This window comes from Accipiter gentilis, chromosome 13 (assembly GCF_929443795.1).
Source record: "Accipiter gentilis chromosome 13, bAccGen1.1, whole genome shotgun sequence".
Taxonomy (NCBI): domain Eukaryota; kingdom Metazoa; phylum Chordata; class Aves; order Accipitriformes; family Accipitridae; genus Astur; species Astur gentilis.
This window is the reverse complement of record NC_064892.1, coordinates 7031815-7046035: the sequence shown is the minus strand read 5'-3', so window position 1 is coordinate 7046035 and position 14221 is coordinate 7031815. Positions and strand designations below refer to the sequence as shown.

The 14221-nt window shown below is 38.9% G+C and overlaps 1 protein-coding gene across 1 annotated transcript in view; it reads left to right on the top strand.

Annotated features, from left to right (window-relative positions):
- Positions 1-14221, top strand: part of GPC6 (glypican 6) — a 777853-nt gene that overhangs the window by 702756 nt on the left and 60876 nt on the right. The window contains exons 5-6 of the mRNA XM_049815985.1: positions 5889-6019; positions 13822-13965. Coding sequence (XP_049671942.1) covers positions 5889-6019; positions 13822-13965 — 275 coding nt within the window. The remainder of the gene's footprint in view (positions 1-5888; positions 6020-13821; positions 13966-14221) is intronic.

Here is a 14221-nt window from a genome sequence, read left to right as displayed (position 1 = left end):
CATCTGTCAGTGAGTGGTGAGCAATTGCATTGTGCATCGCTTGTTTTGTGTATTCCAATCCTTTTATTGTTGTCATATTATTATTATCATCATCATTTTTTTCCTTTCTGTCCTATTAAACTGTTCTTATCTCAACCCATGAGTTTTACTTTTTTTTCCCCATTCTCTCCCCCCTCCCACTGGGTGGGGGAAAGTGAGCGAGCGGCTGCGTGGTGCTTGGTTGCTGCCTGGGGTTAAACCATGACACTCAGCCACTGCTGGAATCTCACTGATAATTTAAAAGTAGAACAACACAGTGTGCATAAAAGGAAAAACTAATGTCACAGCCAGACTAACACAGACCCAAAAAATGCATTTCCTTATCAGCTCCCTGAGTCTTCCCTATCAGACCCTCCTCGCATTTTCTTGATAATAAAAAGGTGTCAAGAAAAAGGAGGAACTGACTGTTTCTACAGGAACTTTGTATTTCAGTCTAGTTTGGGGGGGTCGGGGGGTGTTGACTTGTCAGATGTCTCATAAATCAGTGTCCTTGTCCCTGCTCCTTTTGTTTCAATTTGGGATTTACTAGGAAGTGTTCTGGAAATCTGCCCTGAAGGAAATGTAACATAAACAGGAAGACATCACTTTTGGTATCAAGAAAAGTCAAAAAGACACTGGCTTGATGCAGTTCCTAGGAAACAGAGGCAGATTCTTGTCTATTTATACTATTAGTCTAGCCATTATTTTGCCTGGAGATGCTCAGGGTTCACAAAACATCATTGTATCTTGAAATTCTCACATGGCCTTCTGAATTTTTAAGTTATACAATAAATCACTTAGCATGGTGATCAGTTTTGTCCTGTGCTTCTCATTAAAATGGCACCTATAAAGCTTAAAAAAAAATAAAATCTGTGAAGTAAACGAAAAATTTCTGCAGGATCTCTTTCTTATATATTGCTTAAATAAAACAATGTCCTTCTAAGAGCCACTGTCATATACCTACAGTATTTCTTGGTGTGAACAAGGGAATACAAAGCGTTTAAACAGAGCTGCTGTGCTCAGCCAGCAGAGACATTTTGGGGCCGCTGGGACTACACCTAGGACTCCAGTAGACTTGGTTTTTTTACTGCATCAGGAAGGTCCCCACTCCTGTTTTGAACAACACACATCTAGCAGGAGAGGTCAAGAGCGGTGGCACTGACAGTGAGCCTGGGCTGCCATATGCTCTGCACTTTCTTCGGACTGTTTTGCAAGCCCATGTCCTCAAGTGAGCAATTAGTCATGTTTATTGTTTCCGAGTCACTAACAAACCCACAACACAAGAATGACTGACCTAAACTGAGTTCCTGATCCACTCACCTGGCAGCTAGATGCCAGCTTTTTGCCAAGTGCTCTAGTATATGGAGAGGGGAGACAGGTACTTAGCCTAAGCAAAGCAGATTTTGAAAAATGCAAAAGAGGTAAAAAAAAAGAACATTTGTAATTGAACAATACCGTCCAAGCATATTAACAACATAAAAAACAGGTAGTCAATTAATCAATAGGTTTTCAGATTTTTATAGCACGAACCATAATTAAGCTCCCAACATCTACTATTTGAGCTGACTGAGAAAATTACTAAACCCACACACAGTCCCACTGAACTGAATTAGGCTTTCTTTGAGTTCAGGGGTCTGTTGTTGGGAATTAAGATTTCAAGACTGAAGCATATAGATATTCTTAACTTCATTTTGAAATCTTTCCAGCTTCTCCTGTAATAATATTCATAACATTTTTAGGAGAAAAAAGAGACCTGGGACAAGTGTTGTGGTTTTTGTTACATGATTATAGATTTAAAGAGCTACATCTGGGAAGGACCGTTACATCATTTTGACTGTCGTGTTATAAATCTCAGATCATGAAATTTCATTTGATTTTTACTATATTCAACCTAACAGCTTTTATTTAATTCAATTGCATAGGAAACCTGCTGTGTATATATTGTATGCGTTCATATAGAATTGTTAAAGTGAATAATAAGGTTTAACACTGGAGTGAGGGTTAGGGTTGGCAAACAAGAGGATGCAACCTAATGAGCTGAGGAAATATTTTCCAAGGGATGAATTCACCTTAAGACAACACACTCTGCAGGGGTGGGTTTTTTTCCTAAAGATCAAGGTAAGGTTAGGAAATTCAGTCTGAATTTTAATCTGAGGGCTAACTCAAAAAATCAGTAGGTAGAAGCTAGTTAACTACAGTAGTGATTATATTTGCAAGGAGCCTTCATACTCACTCTGCAAGGCTTCTCTCAGTCTAGAGCTGTCAGATATCACCTGGATAGGTTTGACTTAATATTAGGAACAACATGATGGTTACAGAAAGGGTAGAAGGAAGAGCTCAGTCAGACAGAGGCTAAGAAAATAATTTTGGAGTTCATAGAAGTGGCAATTGCTCATCCTCTTTTGCTCAACTAAAGCTTGTAGTACTCCTACCAGAAGGAGACAGGAGTAACCCAGCAGTCCAGTCACTGCTAAATCAGCCATGGCCCCACACACCTGCTGAAACTGAAGATAAAATGAGTCCTCAAACAACATTAGTTTTCCGTTTGTGCAAGAGCTCGTCTGAACTGTACAATTGTGCACAATTTCTAGTCTGAGCTGAGCCCTAGAATGAGCCTTAACTGGAAGCACAACTTGTGTCAGCCTCAGAAATAATGTTGCAGGAGGAACCTGTTTTACCTGAGCCCTTCAAGCACCTCTCATCCCAGCATTTAGTCCATTTCTCAGACTCTGCCTCTTCAAATATGTCCCTGTATAGGCCTCTAGTTTAACACTAGTCCTGTCCCACATTCTAGCTCCAAACCAAAAATACAGACTGCTGATATAAAGATGTACCTGTCCTCAATAAAGGTATGGATATTTCAAATTAAACTTTTCCCTTAACCCATTGGTCCCTTAGCCATATTTCCATAGTGCTAACTAAATAAAAGATTGCAGGGCTCAAATGGCAAGTGATACTGTTGGCCAGAGCCTCACTGCTTCAGGCTAGCTTCTCCACAGGTTTGTGTTGTGAACAGCTGCCTGGAGAGGTCCAGGGTCATTCCAAGCCAAAGAGGGAGACAGCAATTAAAGAATATGGACAACCTGGGATCTACTGCTTGATTTTGCTTTCTATCCCTTTCTTTTCTTTTCTTTTCTTTTCTTTTCTTTTCTTTTCTTTTCTTTTCTTTTCTTTTCTTTTCTTTTCTTTTCTTTTCTTTTTTCTTTTCTCTTTTCTTTTCTCTTCTCTTCTCTTTTCTTTTCTTTTTTTTTCTTTCCCTTTTCTTTAGCATAAAGCTATAGCCCATGTGATTGAAACATAAACTTGACACTAACCTTAACTTGAACCCAAGCTCTTGAACCCACCATCAGACCTATACCATACTATATCAAACAAGGAAGCTCAACACAGCAAATAGCTCACAGAGACCTTTGGCAGCCAGGTATTACATTTCTCAGCCTCTGCCCACTTCCAGTACAATGACTAAGGAAAAAGTAAGTCTATGGATAGGGTTAAGGTTCAGGAAATAGAAGCTGATGAACTAAAGAATGTTTTTCTAAAGATACAAACTGTCTCAGCCAGGAACAGATCTTTAGTTTGCATCTCCGAGAACTATTTATTTTGAAGTTGAAAGCACTTTGCTTGAGGAAAGGCTGTTCTTACAATTAAAGTTGTGATTCTTGTTCAGTTAAGGATGATGCACTTTTCTGCCACGTAGCTGAGATTCCACTTCAAGACTTAATTCAGAACTAGTGCCCCATGCCATCAGAAGAAACAGCAACTAGACTCAAGCCACCACCCGTTCTCATGAAGCAATTACCTATTTACTGAACTCTACTTCAACACAGTTCCTTATCCGAAATGTGTACTTGAGCTTAGCACTAGACTTCTCCAACCTGCTAGTTCCCAAACTGAAGTGTTCTTGTACAAAGAGGCACTTAAGCTGTGGGCTACTCCTACAAAAAAACTTTGTGACTGTTTCATGTATTAACCCTAATCTTAATGCTAATCCTGAACAAAACAACTAAAATCCAGCCACCATACCTGTGCCCTAACAATGCCTAGTACTGTTTGTGGCAACTAGGATTTAGGCTGATCACATTGCTTGTGAAGTGCTAAGGCATTAATGTTTTATACAAGTCATTCCAAATGTGTGAAGAAGAAAATCTTTTATACTATTCCACACTTACAAATCCTCTTTGCATGTGTAAAAATTGCTAACTTACTGCAGGAATCTTTATATGTATGTGTGTGCATGGGTATATGTGTGTATATCTGTGTGCATGAAAACTGGTTTGTTTCCTCCATCAGGGCTAGGTGCTGTTTTTGCCAAGTTTCCTACTGGAAAGGGTTTAAACTAAAGAATTTTTAAATAATGTACAGCCAAAATAACAACTCTGAAACCAAATTCCTACCATCTCACCATTTCTCACAGTTAGCAACAAGTGCTATATGCCCCACTCCAAATAACTGGTATTGCACTCTTTCCAGCCTAAAAGTTCTGTGAAATATTAGACCTGAATTTGCAAGAGTGCTGAGGTAGCACATGCCAAGTCATTTCAGTTTCGGTGGGATTTTTAGGCATACATTGACAGCATATAAACAACACATTGTAGTCCTCAGGTCAGGCTGTGCATGGGAGTCTGTGTCTCAACTGCTAGGGTGAGACGCCAGCCTCTTCTTCCCACACATCCACGCACACGTGCTTCTGTGGGGAGGGAGAGGACGGCCGTGCAGGCTGGCAAGAAGCACCGGGACTCCACAGCCAAGCGCGGAGCTAACAAACACTGCCGTCAGGGCTCTGGGGTGCTCCGTGCCCTCTCCACATAGCTGCCATGGGACGGGGGCTTACAACAGCAAAGCATTTGGGGGGTCCGTTTTGGAAGGAAGTCTGATGAGTACATTTTGGAGCCTAAGTCTGAGGGATAAAGAAGAGAGCATGTGAAGATTTTTGTTTATCATGTTAAAATCACAAGTGGCATCTGTTTAAAGCAAATTAGGTGCTGAAAATTTTAGATGTTAACATATGAGACAAGGATCAAATATGATGTTCAAAGGTATATTATAAATGCAGTTTGTCGCATGGCTATTGCCACAGAAATTGTGATGAATCTGTGTCTGGGCATAGACAAATTTATGTGATGTATGGCAAACCTTTTTTACTGTTACTAATTTCTGTTCAGTTTCTTGTTTTTTACTTGTTAATGAACACAGAAAGATAAAATTATTTTGGAGAGGGGCTCTAATGTAAATTAAGCAAACAATTGTTTTTAAAATCCAAAACACATACAAAGAATATATGTTTCTGCATACAACTTGCAACCATGTTTTGAAAATGTAGCAAGGCAAACATGGTTTATACCTATACGGTATGGCAGAAATCCAATATTCATCTGCTGTTCATATTGCAAGAAAATGAGATCATTAAGGTCAGAAAGAACAGCTGCTTTAATTATAACACCCTGATACATCATATCAAAGTTTTCATCATCTCACACAAACTCTAAGAACATACCCCAGGGATTCATTTCTATCATCCTGCTTTTTTTCGGGAAGGAGACTACATAAGTACGCTCCAGAGCACTGGCTGCTTTGAGTGGTGTGATGCTGTGTAAAATAATTTTACCCCAAGCTCAATAATGCTATGGCAACTATTATTAATCTAACTTTTACAGGCTTTATTCCTTTTTCTGTGGTGGCAGCGGTAGGGGAAGATATATTTGGCAGCTGGGAAGCTGCCCTGCAGGCTGCACGGTCCTGCTGCCGCACATCCCCACGGGCTTCTGCTGGGGAGCGCTCGGTACCCATGCCGCCGGCTGGGGACGCTGGTCCGCCCGAGGCACCCCAAGGTATCCCTTCTTTAAGGGAATGGCTGCTTTGTGTTTTAACAGATGCTATGCTTCTGGTAGCGGAGAGATTAGAGGGACCGTTCAACATTGAATCAGTCATGGATCCTATTGATGTCAAGATTTCTGAAGCCATCATGAACATGCAAGAAAACAGCATGCAGGTGTCGGCAAAGGTACTGTGTGAGTTGCGCCTTCTCTGTTGCTGAATGTCACAACCAGGGGGAAAAACAGCTCCACCATTTTTCTGTCCAGACTCTAAGAAAGATTGTCCAGACCACTAGAAATTGCTTTTGCTCATTCAACAGTCCCTTTGAATCCTTCATCTACTTAAACAAGCTTGAAGTTTTCAAAAGGGAGTGGCAGGGAGAAAGGCACCACTTAGTAAACTCCAAATTAATAGCTGTAAGAGACTTAAGGAAAACAGAGCGCGCTGAAAATTGGCGGTAACTTTGTAAGCCATATCCTGCGGAGTACGCTTGGTAACTTCTGCTCATGTCTCATCTGTGATTCTCCTTATTAACTTCCAAACACATTTTGATCTGTCTAGGTCAGACTGAAGTATAATGTGTTTGTGGTGAATACACAAAATGTTCTGTTTAACCTCCTTTAATAGCCACTCAAGGGAAATACCATTACATTGGACAGTCTCTGATTACCAGACCTCAGTCTGATAGAGTTTTGTCTGGATTCTGACATGAAGATAAACAGAGTTAATGATACCAGCTTCCTCCTTTCCATTTTTAGTGTGTGTACACACAGATCACCACCACCTCTGAACCTCATGTTAATAAGATCCTTTGAATTCAGTAGCAGGTACTGTTGAGCCAACAGTCAACAATTAATGGCTTTTCCTTAATATTCATCAGTGCACTGTGGCTCAAAAGCTAAAGTCAACAGTTTGCCAGGTTCTCTGCGTTAGGAGTTTCTACCTCCCGTTGATCTCCCAGTAGTCGGTTAGGTGCTGGCTAGACTGCCACCCCAGCCAGTGAATTTCCATTGCTTGGAAGGAAGCTGCCGTAGCTGGGAAAAATGTGGTGACAAAAGGCAGCAGGCTGAGGTTAATATTCTTCCTGCCAACCCAAAATCAGATGCTCTTTATGGCCCCAGTGCTGCAGGTTGCTAAGGATTTCCTTCGAGATGCTTTTTACTTTCAACCTATGTGAAGGATTTTGAAAGCAGTCTACATCCTGCCTAATGAGACTTTGTTCTGGCAGCAGTGATCAAGGCGTTTAACAGCCAAATTCTCTCAAATATTTTGGGAATTAAAGGCTAGCTTTAGCAAACTCAGCCCTTACCTCAGAAAAAGAAACAAAAAATATTTTCACTGAAAACTCACCCAAAGCTCAGGTGTATTTCATTTTCCTTTTTACTTGCTTGCTTCTCACAGTTTTTCCATTAGTCGGGAAGCTGCATCCCCTGCCAGAGTCCAATGATGTCTTGGCACAAGCTCATCTCACTACTTGTTTGTAGCAGAGCAGGCTGTTTCTCCTGCCCCTCAAAAATATTTTATTTGCTGTAAAGATTAATAAATCACAGCAATTCTATTTGCAATGTAAAGATTTTCTTCTAAGGGAAACCTTAGCCAATATTTTTTTAAATCTTGAGAAACAGAAACCAAATTATATCAGTGAAATTTATTTTATTATATTTTCATAGATAACAGAGCTGTCTACCCTTGAGGAGCCTTTGTATATTTCTGTGTAAACCATTATTCTCCTGAAATGTGATTTGCTTATTTTCCTAGGTTATATCCATCTTTTTTCAGGTCTTAACACATGGAAAATATTTTATTCTTAAAGAAAAGCACAAGGCAAAGACTTTGGGTTTAGTGCTACGTTCTCCTATGTCATGTCAGATCTGTAGAGATGATATATGAGTGGACTTCGAATCAGTCATCTGTCGTCTAATTTTTCCCCCTTATACATACTGACCACTTAGAGCTTCAGTGAAAATGACAGATACATTGCCGGATGTAATGGGCTGCATGGAATGCAATTGCAGACCTAATGTAGGAGAAAAGCCATGCTTGTCAATTATTCTGAGACACCGCTCAGAAAGCTTCAGGCGGGGTGACAAAATCACACTATTTTCTTTCTTCAAACAATTTTGTATCTTGCATTTGACTGTACCCACTGAAAATGTGGTGACTAGGAATCACAGCTATTTTTCCACAAGTCAGTCAGCACATTTTTCCAATGGGAAAATGATGATGCACTAATAATGTTATGCCTGCAACACCCACATACACATAGATTATTCTTCACTGCTGACATGCAGCTTTTTCTACCTAAAAATCTGGTTGATGTCTAGGAGGAGGCTCTATGCTGTATTCAGTAGAATTTGGGGCCATTTTGTTTCTCTTTTAAAAGAATGCAACAAATAAAACCAAACAGTTTCTTCCTCAAGGACCCCTCACTAATCTTAACCTCTTTGCACGCAGACTGCCCAGAGTTCATTTCATCCAAAATCTGTCCCTCTCCTGTTTCAAATATTTACATAAAATTGCCCTATTCCAAAAGTCATTCATATTAAATTGAAGTATCAATTTGTCTTTGTATCACAAAATGATGTTTTGTATTATACGCTGCAATTATATATTGAAATCTATTTGAGAAAAATAGAAGTATGTTTGATATAACACATTGACTGTACATTACTGTGCATATGAAGACTAAATTAAGTGAGCAACAATGTACACTTTCCAACATAAGAAGTGTATAAAAATAAGCAAGAATGCATGCTCTTATGTGAATGATGAAGTCTTCAATTTTAGACATCAGCAGAAAAATACATCGTGAACTTCCTAAGTCTCCATTTTTATGGCTTGTCCCTCCATTCTTCACTTGATGTAGTACTGAAGGTTTTGTCCAATATCTTTTTCCTATAAATATGCCCCCCTACTCAGCACTATTCTTCTAAGAAATAGTGTTCATGGTTAGAGATATACTAATAAATAAAAGGGGGACAAGGACCAGTGCCTGATCTTGAGGCCAAAGTGTCACAGCCTAATTCATTTCTATGCTGCTGAGTGCTACCTTCTCTGGAGCTGTTTCATTCTGCCAAGAGCAAGTTGGAGCAGTCTAAGAAAAAGCCAATGAGTTAACAGTTAATCAGTGCAGACAGTCAGGGCTTATTGCTTGAGTTCACGCCTTGTCTTTCATTTCCTCAGAAGACGCAAACCCTCTGTCTTCCACTCTTGATGGGTGCACATCAATATCAAGACAGAGAATTATAGAGATGCCACACGTACCCCTTCTACCTTTGTTCTGCTGACCAAGGACATACAGACTCAGCCACATCACAGTACCTGTCACTGCATAAAATGGAGCACCTCTGTTCCTAGGCCATTAACTTTTCTTGTTTGTGTGCTGATTGTGGTTGATTCTTTTAGCACAGTTCACATTAACCAGGTAGTGGTTAAGTATTACGTTAAGATCCTCCAATTCGTCCTGAAGCTGGAATCTTTCTCTGTTCCTTGATATTTCTCTGCAGTCTATATTCAGCACTGGCTGTCTAGAAAGTCTGACCACAAATCTCTAGGCTTCATAGGCTGCTAACCTTGGGTGGCTGTCATGTTCCTGAACGACAGCCACATGAGGTCCTTGCTTTGCCTCAGGGCAAGTCCCATTCCTGACAGCTGCAATCTCTGGAGATGCTTTTCAAAAAGGAGCAATAATCTAGAAAGTCAGACCCCAAAGCCTTCCTGCTAGAGGAAGCCACACGCTCTGAGTCAGACCCAAGTTTCCCTTCTCCAGAAAAAGGCCAGGACTGAAGATCATCAAAACCAGTTTCCATAGCTTCATCATGTAACACCTGCAACCATTCTGACAGAGTACCTTCTGCAAACCAAACCACACAGAGTGCAAAACCAATCAGTCTGGACTGCCTGAGATGCGTCCCAAGACATCAGCACATTCAGCATGTTTTAAGAGTAGGCTTTGCCATCTGGGTCTACCCAGACTTCAGTGGTATTCTCTGAAGGTTGCCTCTGGTAGAAGTCGGGTTGCAATAGATTTACCTTGGGTTTCTTCGGATAATGTCTGAGACATGTTATCTTCATTACTGAAATATCTTTGTTATTTGCCACCGACACCTCTTTGGTATTTGCACATTATAGTGCCAAACTTGGTGCTAAGCAACAGCTTGATTATTTCTCAAGTAAAAGTTTCATATTCTGTATATTGTTTTCCATGGCTCAGTTTATATCCAAGATTTAGTCATAGCATACATTTACCTTATACTTATTCTTATTCTCATTCTCCCTGAGGTAATTCAGGGAGTCATATTCAGAGAGTCGTAACACAGAAATGCTCATTTCAATCTTGGCCAAAACAAACATGTTTTGGGGCCTTCACAATCTTCCCATAAGGCTGTCGGTACCATTAGCTTTGATTCCTGCTTCAAGTCAAAGAGTAAATCCTACATCTGTTCCATTTCAGCGATATAAATGTATAATAGTTGACATCTGCAGAGATTGCTCATTCACAAGAAGCAGAGGAAAACTCAAAAAACAGCAGAAAAGATGTTATAACATCCATTTTTCTTCAAAATGGAGAAAATTCCTAATCTGGTGGCATCAGCATAATTGTGTCTTCATTGCTACTCAAACCACAACATACTGGACTATTTTCTGCATTTTAAACAGTCTGGTACCATACAGATATGTTTGGCTTCTGTAAGTGTCATTTGGCTGCCACGCCAAATTTTTTCCACTTTCATAAAGGCTATCCTATAACTGAGTCTCACCTTATTAAGTCTTAAATCTACTTTTATCCGAGCTGATGTATGTGCCATTTTAACCTATAGATATATGCTCCTTTTCGGCAATTACTTCAGCTAAAAGGATGAATGAGCTCCGTGACATAGCAGACTACCTGTGCATTATTTATAAGGAGGAAATCTTAATAAAACTACATCCAAGGTTCTTCTCAAAATAGCCCCTGAGTTTCATGTTAACAAAACCTCTTCATTTATCTGTGTTCTTTCCAGAGCTCTGTGCAGGAAAAATATAATGGCATTTCAGGAAAAAATCAATGCCATTCTATCTGAATATGAAAGAGTCAATGGAGCAGAGTCATACAGAGACACTCAATAAGAAAACACTGAGCACTAGCACATGTCTAAATAACAGTATGACTCAAGGCTTCATAGAGAACAAACTGCTAGGATTCAAAACTTCAAGTTCTCCTGGGAAAAGGACTCTTTTTTTACACTATCTACATCCTTGTCCTGAAGTAGATGCCTCCATTTAGTCAGCTCGATAGATATAATTCTTCACTGGCTCTGTTGACTTGATCTCATGGCTTTGTTTGTATCCCATCTGAGCTTTAGCTGCAGTTCAGTGGGGAATGGTCTTGTGTTAAGACAGTCTTAACAGACGTCTCAGACATCCCAGGACAGCACAAACTATTATAGATGCTGATGTGAGAGCAACTGAAGGGAGCTTTTGATCTCCACTGCTTAAAATGGAAGCTTAGATGTTTACCTTAAAAATAGACACCTACATATATACCCCTAAATTTAGGTTTCTTAATTTCAAATGGAATCCCTTCTCTAAATTTGGATGCAGTGGACTGCACCAATTATATATAAAATGCAATTTTTTAAAGAGAGTGGACTTATGCTACCAATTCCCAGCATCTGTAATGAAACACCTGAATATTTTTCCAGAAATTACTCAATATCTGTGAGTAGCATTGTGAAGAAAGCATGTCATGTGGTTCTTCTTAGGGAGTATTTGTTAATTTCAGGTATCAGCTTTACATTCTCTGTTCTGGCACTTAATACTTGGATGCAAATTAGAAAATGTCTCTTTTGCACCCAAAGTTTAGTAACTGAATGTTGTATCCTTTGTGCATTTCTGCGAAGCCATTTAAAAAGTAAATTATTTCTTCTTCTGTGATGTAAAAATTGCTATCTAATTTCCATCTCTATTATTGTCTGGCTTTATGTAAATTTGTTCACATAAAACTACTTGCTACAACTATTTGTATGAAGCTAAATGCCACAAAGTCTATGTTGTGTTTTTTTCAGTATGTCATAAGAAAAAATGAAATATAAATTATGTAGACTTGCAGTTACTCCACATGGTCATACAAGTAGCCTAACAGTCATACACTGTGAAATTTAAGGAGAAGATTCAGTGCCCTCACTTTCCTTTCCTCTAAGAGTCAAGTTGCATGTTTTGGATAATTGTCACTTGTCTTTGTAAGCAAATGTCTGATTGCTTAATTGACTAAATGGGTTTTCATAGATTTCTAAATAAACAGTTATGTTTTCTGCATGTAACTTATCTTCAGTCAGAAGAAATATTAATAAACTTTTGTAAGTATAACTGATGCCCCCAACATACATATTTGCCCCTTTAAAATGTACAGTATCATGCACGATCATCTATAAATCCTGAACATTAATCTCAGTTGAATTTTCTTCAAAGATTCTTTCCTGATGAAAAATTTAGAACTTTAAAAGCTAAAATCATCTTTCCTGGTTGATTAAATGCATTTATTGTCCAATAGTCCTCATGACTAGAGAGGCTAGAAACTTTTTAAAAAAATCTTACAGATATTCTCAAACCAGACCAAGCAGTATTCCACTCATAAATTAAAAATCCCAATGGCTGTACAACAGCTGACTTGCTGGACTTTGAGCCAAAACAGACCTGATGATTGGACATAAATTTAGTATGTATCAGTTTCTTTCAGCAAATTTTGAATCATTTGGGGCCTCTAAATTAACATCAGAAAACTTAACTAAGAGCCAATTTTAAAGTATCCTGAAAGCAACGAAAGTCATGCCATCCATGGCTACTTCAGGACAGAACCACTCAAAGCAGAAAATCCAAAGTCTAAAAATGAAACATGACTGGTTTTGATCACTGGCTCACAGCATAGCTTGTGAGCTTGCTATCTTATTTCCCACACAAAAAGGAGTAATCTGGTCCTACAAACAAAACACAGCACCTGCATAGGAGTTTTCACCTCCACAAAGCACATTAAGACAGATAGTTTGTCTCTGGCCTTAGGGTTTTGTAAAATATATCTTACAAGAAATTCTGATATTTTTTTTCTTCCGAATGGAGACAAAATGTTGAAACAGCCAAAATACAGTGGTCACAAAAAAGAAGGATGGTTGCAGAACTGAAAAAGTTGGTATGAAGGCAAAAGCTAGGATCCTTGGGAGAGCACTTGAAAAATTTAACTCTGAATATTCTCCCTCCTTTCAGCCAAGCAACTTCTGGGAGGGTTCCTCTGGGATATATATATACTTGATATCCAGTAGTCAAAAGTGTCCTCTGTGTCCTTTAGTATCCACCAGATATATGCTACTGAAACTTTTTTCCAAATGGAAGTACATGAAAAATTTCATAACCCTGAACATGATTTTTTATACCCAGAAAACAAAAACACTAGCAGAAAATAATTCTCACTATTGCCCACTCAATATGCCTCACCCCTCTACTAGGAAGAGATTAGTAGGGAATAAGAAAGTTATCCAGTTATAAGACTATTTCATCATTGACCTTTTCTCTCAGACTACAAACAAAATTACAAGGTAGGAAGAGCTGTGGGTAGGGATTATGAATGAGCTGTGATTCTGGGTAAATACCACATTTTTAAAAAAAAAACTAAAACTATTATCAACTAAGTCCTGCCACAAAGGACTTCCTTTTGCTCATTTCTCTTCCTGGAAAGACAGCAATTAAAATGCTTTCAGATGTTAACTTCTTACAATAATCACCTTCCTAAATTAAGGGTGTTTTAAGGTCCCTATATGTTTTTATACCTTCACTGAGCAATTAATAATGCTTAATTATTAATCTGAGTTTTAATGCAGGGCAAGTGCTCAATTCACTATTATCAAAATGTCAGTCAAAGCTGGTTTCAAATATATGAAAGAGAGAGTAAAGAGGCTATAAAATACCAGTTTCCATTTTTTTTTATGATTTTAATATAACCTACAACATCTTTTTCAGGTTTTCCAAGGATGTGGCCAACCTAAACCAGCACCTGCCCTGAGATCTTCCCGTTCTGTCCCTGAAAACTTCAATACCCGGTTTAGACCATATAACCCAGAGGAGCGACCTACAACTGCTGCTGGCACAAGCTTGGATAGGCTGGTAAGGCAAAATATATTCCATTTTTTAATTAATAGAAATGGCTTTATAATATAGTAGAAGAGTGGTAATCTCCTGACAATTTTTTTTTAATAATTTCATAATCACTCTACATAGTTTCTGTGCCAGCTTTTCCAGCATTCAGTAAATCTTTTTTTCTCCATTGGAAACGGTACAGAATTGCATTGTAGGAGAACAATATGACTTGGGTTTTATGTATTAGAAATGTTAGAAGAAAATAAGCTCTTTCCTGGAGGCC